We start from the raw sequence: 16,069 nt of genomic DNA, 5'->3' as shown, positions 1-16,069 counted from the left end.
AATATCATGAGTGATTGAATGTACTTGGCCTTTTGGTTTATAAGAACCACACACATAGCAGAATCTGTTCGGATGATGATACACTGTCAGGGCACTTTTCTCCTTCAATTTAGATCAAACAGTAGAGTAAGTCCAGTTCAATAGAGGTGACAAAATAAAAAAAACTATTTCCCCAGAGTTGAGGCAGCTTATATTTAGAACTGATTTTACTGGAGGCAATCTGGTAGACAACTATATACAGTTGTGACTGAGATAAATGGGTCTGCCTATTCCTTACAGCTGAAAATTTGCAGACAGGCAGTTTCTCAGTGTGATATTGGCTGCTTTCAGGTTTTTTCTCTGTGGAGACCCTCACTCAGTTACACATAAGTGGCTGAGCTGTTTTTTTCCCTCTGAGGTGACTTGCCCTCCCAAAAATGCAGTGAAAATCCTCACACAATGGCAGCTGTCCGTTGCCTTCTCTTCTTTCTCTCTGTGGCAGGGCTCAGATCCCTGCAGAAACCTGTCTCCTTTCAGTGTCTAACATACTAGTCCTTGCTTCCATCACCATCCTTTTCTGACTGACTCAAATCTTACCTCTTCATAACAGTTAGTTCCTTCCCATAATATGTGACTTTCCAAGAAGCAGTCATTGGTTGGCTGCACTGTCACTACTCCTTCCATAAAACTCACTAAAACATTTACTGATGTTTTCACTTTAAGAAAATTCACAATTAGGTAAGACAAGCAAAGAAATGGGAATACCAGGAATAACCACATACATTGAAAATGCAGGAATAACGTAATAAAAATACTTCTATCTTAGAAACTTTATGTGATAGAGCAGAACTAAGCATATTTTTGGAATCAGCACATTAAACTCCATAAAACAGACACATTTCCTTTGCTGATGATTTTTTTTGTGTTTATCAGTGTAATGATTATATTGCACATAAAGCATAGCTTTTGTCCTTTATAGTCGCCTCCTCCGGCAGCACCTCACACTCCTCTTCCATATACAATTGGAAACACTTGATCCCAAGAGAAATTGCACTATTTGCTATGAAGTGTATCATATATACAGCCTACTTCTTCTGGAGCACCACAATTTTCTCCTTTAGACCTCACTCAAATGTAATTTTGTCAGTATTCTTACCTCGGTATTTGTAAGCTAAAACTTGGAGCAAAACAATCAGAGTAAAAGTATATTAGAAACACATCATCACCACTTCTGTATTTTTCTCCCACCTGTGGTTTTGGCTTACAAATACTGACGTAAAATATCGACCAAACACTGAACGTGTGAATGTAGCTTTATACATAGCCTATACTTGCAGCGCCTCACTCTTCTCTATACACAACCTCATACTGCAGCAGCACCTCACTTCTCACATTTCCCCATCACGCCTCTCATTTTCCTCCTCACATCTCTAATTTTCCCCTCACTCCTCTCATTTTCCTTCACCCCTCTCATTTTCCCCCCTCACACTTGTCATTTTGACCTCACACCTCTCATTTTTCACTCACTCCACTATTTTCCCCTCACTCCACTATTTCCCCTCACTCCTCTCATTTTCCCCTCACTCCTCTCATTTTCACCTCACTCCTCTCTTCCCCTCACACCTGCACAGCAACTTCCTGTTTTGAGCACAGCAGTGTAATTCATGAGCCTCCCCCCATTCTTTTGACTTCATGCCTCACAGGAGCAACTCCATTCTAGGCATGACGGAGCTAGATGTGGCCTGTGCCTGCTGCGCACTGATACTCTGAAGGCGGTAGTGGCTGGGACGTCGCAGTCACTGAGTTTTGCAGGCTGGCTTTCAAGGTGAATATGTCTCCGTCTGTATACACTTAAAATATGAGCTGTGTGGATGGGGCTTTGCATGTGGCGTGAGTGTGGCTATGTGGAGTGGGCATGGCTTGATACATACACACACACATATATATATATATACACTCCGCTTTTTATATATAGATATATACATATATATGTATATATATATATATATATATATATATATATATATAGTGGGGCAAAAAAGTATTTGGTCAGTCAGCAATAGTCCAAGTTCCACCACTTAAAAAGATGAGAGGCGTCTGTAATTTACATCATAGGTAGACCTCAACTATGGGAGACAAACTGAGAAAAAAAAATCCAGAAAATCACATTGTCTGTTTTTTTTACATTTTATTTGCATATTATGGTGGAAAATAAGTATTTGGTCAGAAACAAAATTTCATCTCAATACTTTGTAATATATCCTTTGTTGGCAATGACAGAGGTCAAACGTTTTCTGTAAGTCTTCACAAGGTTGCCACACACTGTTGGTATGTTGGCCCATTCCTCCATGCAGATCTCCTCTAGAGCAGTGATGTTTTTGACTTTTCGCTTGGCAACACGGACTTTCAACTCCCTCCAAAGGTTTTCTATAGGGTTGAGATCTGGAGACTGGCTAGGCCACTCCAGGACCTTGAAATGCTTCTTACGAAGCCACTCCTTCGTTGCCCTGGCGGTGTGCAATGTATCATTGTCATGTTGAAAGACCCAGCCACGTTTCATCTTCAATGCCCTTGCTGATGGAAGGAGGTTTGCACTCAAAATCTCACGATACATGGCCCCATTCATTCTTTCATGTACCCGGATCAGTCGTCCTGGCCCCTTTGCAGAGAAACAGCCCCAAAGCATGATGTTTCCACCATCATGCTTTACAGTAAGTATGGTGTTTGATGGATGCAACTCAGTATTCTTTTTCCTCCAAACACAAGTTGTGTTTCTACCAAACAGTTCCAGTTTGGTTTCATCAGACCATAGGACATTCTCCCAAAACTCCTGTGGATCATCCAAATGCTCTCTAGCAAACTTCAGACGGGCCCGGACATGTACTGGCTTAAGCAGTGGGACACGTCTGGCACTGCAGGATCTGAGTCCATGGTGGCGTAGTGTGTTACTTATGGTAGGCCTTGTTACATTGGTCCCAGCTCTCTGCAGTTCATTCACTAGGTCCCCCCGCGTGGTTCTGGGATTTTTGCTCACCGTTCTTGTGATCATTCTGACCCCACGGGGTGGGATTTTGCGTGGAGCCCCAGATCGAGGGAGATTATCAGTGGTCTTGTATGTCTTCCATTTTCTAATTATTGCTCCCACTGTTGATTTCTTCACTCCAAGCTGGTTGGCTATTGCAGATTCAGTCTTCCCAGCCTGGTGCAGGGCTACAATTTTGTTTCTGGTGTCCTTTGACAACTCTTTGGTCTTCACCATAGTGGAGTTTGGAGTCAGACTGTTTGAGGGTGTGCACATGTGTCTTTTTATACTGATAACAAGTTTAAACAGGTGCCATTACTACAGGTAATGAGTGGAGGAAAGAGGAGACTCTTAAAGAAGAAGTTACAGGTCTGTGAGAGCCAGAAATCTTGATTGTTTGTTTCTGACCAAATACTTATTTTCCACCATAATATGCAAATAAAACATTAAAAAAACAGACAATGTGATTTTCTGGATTTTTTTTTTCTCAGTTTGTCTCCCATAGTTGAGGTCTACCTATGATGTAAATTACAGACGACTCTCATCTTTTTAAGTGGTGGAACTTGCACTATTGCTGACTGACTAAATACTTTTTTGCCCCACTGTATATATACACAGTGGAGGAAATAAGTATTTGATCCGTTGCTGATTTTGAAGGTTTGCCCACTGACAAAGAGATGAACAGTCTATATTTTTAAGGGTAGGTTAATTTTAACATTGAGAGATAGAATATCACAGATAAAATCCAGAAAATCACACTGCTTAAATCATATACATTTATTTGCATTTTACACTGAGAAATAAGTGTTTGATCCCTCTGGCAAACAAGACTTAATACTTAGTGACAAAACCCTTGTTGGCAAGCACAGCAGTCAGACATTTTTAGTAGTTCCTCCTATGTAATTTTAGGCTGATCTCTCACCTTCTTCATAATCAAGGATACCCCACGAGGTGAGATTTTGCATGGTGCCCAGATCGATGTCGATTGACAATAATTTTGTTTTTCTTCCATTTTCTTACTATTTCACCAACATTTGTCTCCTTCTCATCCAGCGTCTTACTTATGGTTTTGTAGCTCATTTCAGCTTTGTGCAGGTCTATGATCTTGTCACTGACATCCTTATTAAGCTCTTTAGTTTTGCCCATGTTGTAGAGGTTAGAGTCTGACTGATTAATTGAGTCTGTGGACAGGAGTCTTTTATAAAAGTGACTATATAAGTGCTGCTGGAGAAAAGAGTGCTATAGCGTCTTTTCCGGGATAAAATTGATTAGAATGATGAGATTCTACTCACTAATTTAAGCCGAAAGACAGGCTCATAGATATATCCTGCTGCAGCAGATCCACCGATCCACTCATGACCAACCAGAGATAAAAAAGGGGTAAAACGTGGAAATAATCTGTACTGCTGAATTATTCAAGGTCCAGATATGTAACTGTAGCACCAAAGGTAACTTGTTGTTACAGAGGCATTGCTTTCCTCACGGGGAGAGTGATGCCATGCTTGGAAGCAAGGAAGGATCCCTTTAACAGGTAACCAGTACTTGCAACACTGTTCTGACTCCAGGCCAGAAGGGGGAGCTCAAGACCAGATTCAGGGTAACTTCCCTATATATTCTGACTGGAGGAGGAATTAGCTCAGTCTGTGAGGGAGATTGTGAGAGGAGAGAGAGCAGAGAAGAAGCAGACAGAGAGAGTCTAAGAGAGGAAAGCAGGGGCCGTGCAGACGAGTGGATCTGCAGCTCCTGGAAGGAGAGAGAAACAGAGCAGTCTGTAGGAGACTGCAAGGGGAAGATAGGCACAGGAGTAGTAAAGAGCTGGAGGGAAGATGCAACTGAGCTTCCTCCACTCTGAAGCGCAGCATACCGGTAGCCGGAAGACCGAGGTTGTGGGGGTAACTCTATGCCCCACAGCAGAAACTGTCGAACAGGAGATAGCAGGTCACCTGTCCACCATAACACCTGAAGTCATAGCAGCACATAGAGCCCAGAGTCATCCTGAGAGTCTCCTGTAAAAAGACTTGCACTGCCTGCCATGCGAGTAGTGTCCTACCAAAAAGGGACAGAGAGAAATTGAGGACCTTGTGTGAGGCCTAAGGCAGCAAGAGACTACAACACAGCGCAGAGAGGAAGGCTTCCAATAGGAGCTGCTAAAGGACTTGAGCATGTGACCATCGACCTCCAATGAGAGGCCATCCCTTGGGCATGCTCAGAAGAAGAAAAACAGGACTCAGTCCCAGGGATGCCTGCTCGCCGCTGATCAGTACTGGTTGCAATGGCTGAGCCTGGAAGGACAAAAAAAACAGCCACACGGTATCAGCTTGAGCCAGACGCTGGGACTGACTTCTCTGCTGAGCAGGCTCCACTGTGGCTGGAGGAGAATGGGAGACCGCAGCAGAGATGGTTCGAGATTCCCCCTGTGCAGTGGCAGGAACTCGACACCTAACATATACCATATTTTTCTCTTTTTCAGACGTACTTTTTTTTCCCCAAAATTCAGGGGAAAAATGGGGGTGAATCTTACAATGCGGACATACCTTATCTATGCTGCTGCTGCTGCGGGTGTCCAGTGCTTGCCACCATGCTCTTTCCCCGGGCAGCTGGGTGCTGCCGCCACGCTCTGTCCCCTGGTGCTTGCCACCACCGTGCTCTGTCTCGTGTAGCGTGGGGGGTTCTGCTGCTCATCCATACTTTCCTGTACGTGGACGGTGGATTCCTTCTAGGAAAATGGCTGCTGGGAGGCGGCGCATGCGCAGATGGAGATCTCGGGACCCAGATCTCGAGAGATGAGATCTCAGCACTGAAATCTCATCTCTCGAGATTTCAGTACCAATATTTCCATGCGCTGATTCCCGGAAGGCATTTTCCCAGAAGGAATCCACCACCCACACACAGGAAAGCATGGATGCAACGGCAGAGCCCGCCACGCTGTACAGGACTGAGCGTGGTGGTGGCAAGCACTGGGGGACAGAGCATGGTGGTGGCAAGCACCAGGGGGCAAAGTGTGGTAGCGGAAAGCACCGGGGGACAGAGCGCGGTGACAGCAACACCCAGCAACACCGGGGACAGAGCACGGCAGCAGCATCGGACACCCGCAGTGGCATGTCGCACATCGGAACACCCCCTCATCCCAGCCTGTGTCCTGCAGCAACGTTCCACTACTGCCTCCTTTAGCAGCTACCCTGAGACTGTGCTTCACTGCAGCCACCACCCCTAGTAAGCAATAAGATGGATGGATTATAAGAAGCCCCACTATTTTATCAAAAAAACATTTTTTTCCTATTTTTCCCCTCAAAATTTGTGGTGCATCTTATAATCCGGAGCATCTTATAAAGAGAAAAATACTGTAAATATATACAATGTAATTTTCTGGATTTTATTTTTGATATTATATCTCTCAATGTTAAAATTAAGCTACCCTTAAAATTATAGACTGTACATGTCTTTGTCAGTGGGCAAACTTACAAAATCAGCAACGTATCAAATACTAATTTCCTCCACTGTATATATACGGACACCACAGGTATACACAATCATACTATATACTTTATATATGTACACACATACTATATGCACAAATACAGACACACACACTGTATACTACATATGTACACACACAGATACACATACATATATACAGTATGTATGCTTGCCAGGTCCTGCTGATTCACTTGTTCAGATCCCAGGACAGTGGTTTGTTTAGGAGCAAGCATGATGAGTAGGAAGGGACGAAGACACAGACAGGGCTGCAAGCATCTTCCTGCTTTGAGATGGCCCTTCCTCCCCACTCTCACTGCCTCTGGCACTCGAGATTGGAGTGTGTGGCTGCATAGAGATACATGCAGCTGCACACTATGGTCCTGAGTTCCGGCGGCAGTGCTGGGTATTGATGCGAGAGACTCGTGCGAGTTTCTCGCATTGCACACCCAAGTGTGACCCCAGCCTAAGTAAGGCTGTACACCCTCTGTGCACTTCATAAATTGGCTGCAAATGCAGGAGCTGTGCAGCCTCTGTGCACTTCTTAAAGGGGCTGCAGATGCAGGAGGCCCGCTTTGCAGATGGGGGCCCTAGGCATCAGCCTTGTTTGCCTGCCCCAAACGTTGGCCCTGGCTTGCTGTTATACCAATGAACTATTGTGCTGTTTACATTACAATGATGATGCTGCAGTGTGCAATCTTTTCTTCAAGCAATACAGTTTGTTCTTTACTTCTGCATACGGTTTATCATTTGTTTACTGAGTGACTATGAATCTGTCTCCCAATTGCATGCAGCGCTGCAACTGCAAGTCCTGCACTGACCCCTTTGTCTGAAGTCTCACAGCATATAGGCTATCAGGCAAGCAGAAGGTGGCATCATTGGGTGGTTAGTAGAACTTGAATACCAGAAGCTACAGATCTACCATAATTCTTCAGCATCATTTGTATTTCAATTCAAACTGCAACTGAGGAATGTACTGACCATGTAAAGGTATTGCTGAACTTGTCTATTAAAGAACTACATCCACATATAAATATTTTTTAGGGGGCTGGGGAGGTTGAAATCCTGCTGAAAGGTTCCTTTTAAATTTCATACTTACAGTTGAAACCTAAAGTTTACATACACTGTATAAAAAGACACATATCCATGTTTTTCCCAATATCTGACATGAAATCAGAATAAACCTTTCCCGTTTTAGGTCAATTAGTATTTCCATAATTATTAATATTTGCCATTTGCCAGAATAATGAGAGAGAGAGAAAATGTTTTGAGGTGTTTTTATTACTTACTGCAAAGTCAAAAGTTTACATACATTTCATTAGTATTTGGTACCATTGCCCTTATACTGAATGACTTGGGTCAAATTTTTATGATTTCCTTCCAAAAGCTTCTCATAATAGTTGGTCAGATTTTCGGCGCATTCCTCCTGACAAAACTGGTGTAACTGATCCAGTTTTGTAAGTTGCCTTGCTCCCACCTGCCTTTTCAGCCTTAGGGTACCGTCACACAGTGCAATTTTGATCGCGACGACGGCACGATTCGTGATGTTCGAGCGATATAGTTACGATATCGCAGTGTGTGACACGGTCCTGCGATCAGGGACCCCGCTGAGAATCGTACGTCGTAGCAGATCGTTTGAAACTTTCTTTCGTCGTCTAGTGTCCCGCTGTGGCGGCATGATCGCATGGTGTAACAAAGGTGTGCACGATATTGTATACAATGTAATGGGTGGAGGAGCTGGCTACGTAGGAGCGCCAAATTCTCCACCTCCTGTGTGCTGATTGGGCGGTACAATACTGTGCGCTCATTCGACAGACAAAGGACTATTGTTCCCAGCGGATAAAACCGGAGCTGTCGAGCGCTCTATTCATTTCTCTCTGGAGCACGTGCTGGAAACAGAACTCCTACATTCGCTGGATTCCCTGGACTTTTATAACTACTATAACTACAGACTTTTACCGCAAGAGGTATGTATAACACTACAGCGTAGCAGATGTTGCGCTTCAACGGGGATAAACGCTGGAGCGTGGTAGACTGTTCCTTTATGGAGAGTAGGGTAGGCCAGAGAGCCTCAGGTACACAGCTGTAGCGTGGCCCAATCCTTTTACAGAGCGAGCTGTAGCATGGTTGACTGCCCCGTTTATGCCAGTAGTAACATATATAGTTATTAGATCAATGGTCAAAACATTGTTTTGTAAGCACGTGTATTTATTGTACGTTTGTTTTCTTTTTAGGAAGTATGCTCACTTCCGATGAGAGTTCTGTCGTTGCTGCTGCCCTGGTGTTTGAGGCAGCACGTCTCCAAGAGGAGAGACGTCCTAAACGAAAACGTCGCATGTGGACCCGGAGCTGGCTGCAGAAAAGATCCACATTGTCACACATGGGTCTCATAAGAGAGTTACGTGATAATAACCCTCATGATTTCCGAAACTACCTTAGGATGTCAGAGGAATCCTTCAAGATAATACTGTCTGCTGTTACGCCACTCATACAAAGGCGTGATACGCCAATGCGTGCTGCCGTGCCCGTGGATGAAAGGTTGGCGGTGACACTGCGGTTCCTGGCTACAGGAAGGTCTCTTCAGGATTTGCAGTTTTCCGCAGCTGTTTCCAGACCTTTCCTGAGCGTTGTGATTCCGGAGACATGCGAGGCCATTGTGCAGAGCTTAAGGCATTATATCGAGGTACTACTATTTTTTGGGGGCTGCTGTGTTATGTCGATATATTATACTAGCTATTTAACCCGTTCTACGCCCTGGTGGCGCGCATTTCTATTGGTATATGTTCTCCATCCTATCATGTGCTGCTCCCATCCTGCGCCCCCATTCTGACATGTGCTGCTGCGATCCTGCGCCATCCTGCACCTCCATTCTGACATGTGCTGCTACCATTTTGCGGCTCCATTCTGATATGTGCTGCTCCAACCCTGCGCCACCCTTCTTTTATTTGCTGCTCCCAACGTTATTTTATTGATTATATTATTTCGATATATTGTTTAGCACCCCCTCTCAGTCAGTGAAGCCATCTGATAAAATGGCTGCCTGCATACTCAGGGTTGTTGACTTTGTTATACTAATCCATACTGCGCGTCAATCACTGTAGGATGTCCACATGAGAGTGTATGTGCACAACAATATATTTGACCTAATTTGTACATGTTTCCTTCTCATCTTGCAGTTTCCCAAGACGGCGGATGACTGGAAGAGGATTGCTTCCGATTTTGATCAGCTGTGGCAGTTTCCAAACTGCGATGGCGCATTAGATGGAAAGCATGTGCGCATCACGCAACCAGCCAACTCTGGATCCTTTTTTTTCAACTACAAAGGATATTTCAGTGTGATCCTCATGGCCCTTGTCAATGCGAACTATGAGTTCGTCGATGTGGATGTTGGCATGAATGGTCGAGTCTCCGATGGTGGTGTTTTTGAACACACTTCATTTGGGGAAAGCTTCAGGAACAATCAACTGCAGTTGCCACTAAATGAAGACACAAAAGCAAACCTCAATTTTGTTTTCATCGCAGATGAAGCTTTCCCTCTTCATCCACATCTGCTGAAGCCATTTGCGCAGCGAACACTCACACCGGAGCGCAGAATCTATAATTACCAGTTGTCTAGGGCCCGTCGTGTGGTTGAAAATGCCTTTGGGATTATGGCGAATCGGTTTAGAGTGTTCCACACAGCTATCAACTTGAAGCTGCCGTCTATAGACTTTGTGGTTTTGGCATGCTGTGTGCTCCATAATTTCCTGAGACGTCATGATACGAGCTCCTATTCTCCTCCTTCATTCATTGATGCAGTGGACCCAAGAACCGGAGATATTGTGCCCGGGGAATGGCGTACAGCAACCTGAAAATTTAACAGCTCTTCAAGCACTGGGATCTGGCAGACAGGCAGACGATGCAAGGGACTGTCGCGAAAAATACTGTCAGTACTTTAATGGTTCTGGAGCTGTACCCTGGCAGGATCACGCCGTATAACAAAAAATTTTCTTTTTGGTTTGCCGTTTACTCAACAATATGTATGTTATGCTTTCGTGTCCACAATGGAATTTTGCGAGTAGGTCACTGTCTTTTGTGTAATAAAATTAAATTGTATTTTTTACTCCCGTTATTCTTGGTTGTTCATTTTAGATAAAGTGGGTTTTGTGTAATAAAATTAAATTGTATTTTTTACTCCCGTTATTCTTGGTTGTTCATTTTAGATAAAGTGGGTTTTGTGTAATAAAATTAAATTGTATTTTTTACTCCCGTTATTCTTGCTTGTTCATTTTAGATAAAGTGGTTAATGACATCCTATGCCGGCAAGGTGTCCTGTGACTCATTAATACCCATTGACGGGATAATACGTTATAGCGATCGGTCTATATTGCATTCCAAAGTCAAATGGCGACTTCATTCCATTCCAAGCTCTGTCATGCACCCAAACAATGGTGTACCCACACAGAATCGTATTTTCAATCATATAAACCTCTCTAAATGACTTTAAATGGGATGAGATGCCTAAAAAATGGTGTTGTAAACCCTTATAGCTCCATAAACATTAAAGAATGCGAATATTTTTTTTTTTTGGGAACAATTTCTTTGTATTTAACAATTAACCTACAAAATGTTACATAACAAAAAACAACCAAAAATTTTTTATCTCCTTCCACGGCCCAACAGGTGTCGCAGCGTCACGCCCTGCTGCTCTACTTGAGCCTGGAGGAGCGCTGCTGTCTGCTACAGGAGCGCTGTTGTCCGCTCCAGGCGCAGTTGCCTTGCCAGGAGCTCTCTCACGCTGGGCTGTTCTGTGGATAGAAGAGGTTGGAGAACAGACGGTGATTCCGCTGAAAATACATCTCGACCTCTGGGGCAGGACCAAATTGAGTGTGTTGTAATTTTCAATTTGGTCCGGGCCCACAGGGCGATTTTTTTTAAATTAAATTTTACAGTTTTAGTTGTCAATTGTGACATCCCGCAGATAACCACTCGTATTATCTTAATACTTACGGAGAAGGGACGCCGGTTCTTCATTGCCAGAACCAGAGCTGCTTATTTGCCATCCCTGAGATCTGGCCACTGCTGCAGCAGCTAAAAGGAAATAATAACAGATCTGGTTAACTATGGAACACGCCGTTGGGAAGCGCTCGCTGTTTTGGTCACTTACGTATGGTAGCTTCTGGGGAGAAGGCCGCCGACCCGGGGGAGGTAGGTGAGTGGCGGAAGGGAGGTGTTGAGGGTGGTGTTGGGGTGCGAGGCCGCCTGGTCTCAAAAGATGTTGGAGGCGTGGTAGGGCGCCTGCTCCTTAATGCGCCTATAATGTATACAATATTTCCGCTACTCTCTTATGTCACCTATGCAGTAATAAAATAGCAATGAATGATGGTACACTTACGTGAGGTCCCGGGCAGTGTGCTGCCGCTGGTGGAGGACGAAGGAGAGCTGGTCTCAATGGCAGGTGCCTGTTGCCGACGCCTTCTCTCTACACATAAATGAAAAAAACCCAATGTTTAGACATTCCTATACTGTATGTTCAAAACCAAGTGCAGAGCAAAGGGAATCATTGCAACCAATACGGTTCCTGCTTTAATTTGTCCAAAAATTTTAAGGGAATGAACGCTGTGTTCTGATTGGGTTTTGCAGCAGCATTTGGACAAGTTGTTACAGAGAAGCTTGTCTTTTATATGTGTAGTACAGTTTGTGCTCCATATTGTGTGCTCCGTACGATGTGTACGTCGTACTGTGTGCGGCACGGTGTGTACGTCGTAGTGTGTGCGGCGCTGTGTGTGCTCCGTATTGTGTGCGGCACGATGTGTATGCCATAGTACTAGAAGCGCATCACGGCTGCGCGCGTCTACTGATTACCAGCCATTATTTCCCCTCCGGGCAGTGCGCGCAGGATAATGTATACAATATTTACGCTACACTGTTATGTCACCTATGCTGTAATTCGATTAATATGAGTGACGGTACACTTACGTGAGGTCCCGGGCTGTGGGCTGCTGCTGTTGGTGGACGAAGGAGATCTGGCGGCAATGGCAGGTGTGTGTTGCCGGCGCCTTCTCTCTACACATAAATGAAAGAAACGCAATGTTTTTAAAACAAAGAACAGGGATTCCAGAGCCCCAAATAAAAAAAAAATTGCGCGCAGGGTTGCCAACCTCCTCCTAAAAGCGTGCATCGCCCAATTCCCCCATACTGGTACTTGCCTCGCCTTGTCTCTGCACGCAACTCAGCCAGAAGGTGTGGATTTTTGTGGCGGAGGTCGGCCCATTTCTTCCGCAGCTGCTGCGCACTGCAGCGGACGCCAAACCTCCTATCCAGCATTTGCACAATGCGACGCAGCACCTCCTGCTTGTGTAGGTTCGGGTGGGCTGGACGAGTCTCCTGGCACTCATAACCCAGGGCATCCATGTGATGGACAAAAAACCGGAGCTCGGTCTGCCCCAGAGGTGCAGATCTTTGTCTTCCAGCCATTTTAGGTGAAAAGACGCTATAAAGCACCGCCTAACCACGCCCAGAGGAGGTCCTTAACTATGCAGTTCTCCCGCGCGATCCGCATCACTATAGCGTTGCCGTTTATGGACAGCGTCACATTTGTGACGGCTGAGCGGTACGGAAGGAACGCACATAGTAAATGCCGTTCGAAGGATGTAGATATAACGCCGGAGCGTCACGTAATGTGCGCTCATGGTATATGACGGCGTGATGACGTTACAGCGTTACTGCGTGCCTGCGCTACCTTGCTTTGCTTCCCTGACATCCTGAAAATGGCTGCCAGGCGCCGTGATCCTCCTATGGGCATCTCAGAGCTAAAGTTCCTGATTAGCACTATGGATGGGATGCAGTACGAAACCACAGGGCTGGTGCTGCACTGCAACCAGCACAAGGATGAAGTCGTGCGTGTGGTGTCTGAGGGCCTCAGGAAGCAGTTTGGGATAACTCGCAGTAAGGCCCAGATTGTTAAGAAATGGGGCGATCTGAAATCCAAAAGCCCAGCGCGCCTGCAGGAGCTTCGCCGCGAGATACGCAGAGGTGAGTACCCAGGTACCCTAAAGTATTGCACGCCGAAGTGTTAATTAGGTGTGTATGTGGTCTGTATGTGGCACAGCTATGTGGCAATTGGAACGTTGCAGAGCCACTATGTCGCACAGCTATGGGGCAGTTTGAACGTTGCAGAGCCACTATGTGGCACAGCTATGTGGCAGTTTGAACGTTGCAGAGCCACTATGTGGCACAGCTATGTGGCAGTTTGAACGTTGCAGAGCCACTATGTGGCACAGCTATGGGGCAGTTTGAACGTTGCAGAGCCACTATGTAGCACAGCTATGTGGCAGTTTGAACGTTGCAGAGCCACTATGTGGCACAGCTATGTGGCAGTTTGAACGTTGCAGAGCCACTATGTGGCACAGCTATGTGGCAGTTTGAACGTTGCAGAGCCACTATGTGGCACAGCTATGGGGCAGTTTAAACATTGCAGAGCACTATGTGGCACAGCTATGGGGCAGTTGGAACGTTCCAGAGCCACTATGTGGCACAGCTATGGGGCAGTTTGAATGGTGCAGAGCACTATGTGGCATCTGCTGACCGACCTTTTTTTTTTCCTTCACAGAGGCAAAGAGACATCGCCGCCGCCACGAGGCATCCCCCACCGCCTCTGCTGTCCCAGTGCCCTCCGGGTCAACTGTCCCAGTGCCCTCCGGGTCAACAGTACCAGTGCCCTCCGGGTCAACACCTCCAGATCCTAGTAGGTTCTGACAATAATGTGATTTGGATTTGGTTGCAGGTCCCCTCTTCCACACCCCACACCCCCCCGCAGCCAGTGTTGCCATATTTGCTGACAGACCTTTTTTTTGTCCTTCACAGAGGCAAAGACACAGCGCCGCCGCCACGAGGCATCACACACCGCCTCTGCTGTCCCAGTGCCCTCAGGTTCAGCGCCTCCAGATCCTAGTAGGTTCCCACAATAATGTGATTTGGATTTGGTTGCAGGTCCCCTCTTCACCCCCCCCCCCCCGCAGCCAGTGTTGCCGTATTTGCTGACAGACCTTTTTTTTCTCCTTCACAGAGGCAAAGACACAGCGCCGCCGCCACGAGGCATCACACACCGCCTCTGCTGTCCCAGTGCCCTCAGGTTCAACGCCTCCAGATCCTAGTAGGTTCCCACAATAATGTTATTTGGATTTGGTTGCAGGTCCCCTCTTCCACCCCCCCCCCCCCCCCGCAGGCAGTGTTGCCATACTTGCTGACAGACCTTTTTTTTGTCCTTCACAGAGGCAAAGACACAGCGCCGCCGCCATGAGGCATCACACACCGCCTCTGCTGTCCCAGTGCCCTCAGGTTCAACGCCTCCAGATCCTAGTAGGTTCCCACAATAATGTGATTTGGATTTGGTTGCAGGTCCCCTCTTCCACCCCCCCCCAAACCGCAGTCCCTGTTGCCATATCTGCTGACAGAACTTTTTTTTGTCCTTCACAGAGGCAAAGACACAGCGCCGACGCCGACAGCACGAGGCATTCGACACAGACTCCGACTCAGAAACCAAAGTGCCCTCCGTGTCAATGCCACCACACCCTAGTAGGTTCCCACAATAATGTTATTTTGATTTGGTTGCAGGTATGCCCCCCCCCCTGCAGCCATTGTTGCCATGGGCAGCACGGTGGCACAGTGGTTAGCACAGCAGCCTTGCAGCGCTGGGGTCCTGGGTTATAATCCCACCCCGAACAACATCTGCAAAGAGTTTTTATGTGGGTTTTCTCCGGGCACTCCGGTTTCCTCCCACATTTCAAAGACATATTGATAGGGATTCAAGATTGTGAGCCCCATCGGGGACAGCGATGATAATGTGTGCAAAACTGTTAAGTGCTGCGGAATATGTTAGCGCTATATGAAAATAAAGATTATTTATTTATGAATGCTGACAGCACCTTTTTTTCCATTCAAAGAGGCAAAGACACAGCGCCGCCACCACGAGGCATCCCAGTCAGCGCAGTACTGGCCCCCTGATGCTCTTCCGGGCTTCTCTCCTTCAAGGAATATGTCCCCAGACGAGGTCTTGCCACGTAAGTTTTTCCAACACGCTTAAGATTGTCACTCACTGCCTCTCTCTATGTAACCCTGTACAGCAAGGGCCGTTTCAGAGCCTTCCGCCGCCTCAGATGTTTCATTCATCCTAAACGCTATTATGGGGATGTGATCACAGCCCACTATCTGGATAATACTGTGGTATTAATGTTAGGTTTTTATGCTTTCTCACCAACAGCAGCCGGCAGTGTGACCATCCTCGATCTAAAAGCCAGGATTGAAAGGCTGTGCGAGACTCTGGCGCAGATTCAGGAGCAGCAGAATCTGGCAATCGGAGAGTTGCAGAAGATTAGGGACATGTGCCAACAGTTGGAGGCGGGACAATAATAAAGACTATTCCCGGTTTAAAAAATGTTATGTTGTTAAATAAAAAAAATATAGTTAAACTTTGATTCAATTTTTTTTTTGTTTTAGTTAAATGTACATTACTTTGTTACGTGAATTTCTGCCCTCATACAGTGCTGTGGACCCATTTTGTCTCTGTGATCGAGACACACCAATCAAGCAGTCGAGATTGAATTTCAAGGAAAA

At 46.0% G+C, this 16,069-nt stretch overlaps 1 protein-coding gene across 1 annotated transcript; it reads left to right on the top strand.

The window, feature by feature from the left end:
* The first annotated feature begins 13,287 nt into the window (after positions 1-13,287).
* On the top strand, positions 13,288-15,865 carry LOC138656529 (ribosomal L1 domain-containing protein 1-like). The gene is made up of 8 exons (XM_069743722.1): positions 13,288-13,489; positions 14,067-14,201; positions 14,321-14,407; positions 14,523-14,609; positions 14,729-14,815; positions 14,933-15,031; positions 15,400-15,516; positions 15,717-15,865. The coding sequence occupies exons 1-8, from the start codon at positions 13,288-13,290 to the stop codon at positions 15,863-15,865; spliced, it is 963 nt and encodes a 320-aa protein (XP_069599823.1).
* The last annotated feature ends 204 nt before the right edge of the window (positions 15,866-16,069 follow it).

Source organism: Ranitomeya imitator, chromosome 1, assembly GCF_032444005.1.
Source record: "Ranitomeya imitator isolate aRanImi1 chromosome 1, aRanImi1.pri, whole genome shotgun sequence".
NCBI classification, from domain to species: Eukaryota; Metazoa; Chordata; class Amphibia; order Anura; family Dendrobatidae; genus Ranitomeya; species Ranitomeya imitator.
This window is presented reverse-complemented; position numbering and strand designations above follow the sequence as displayed.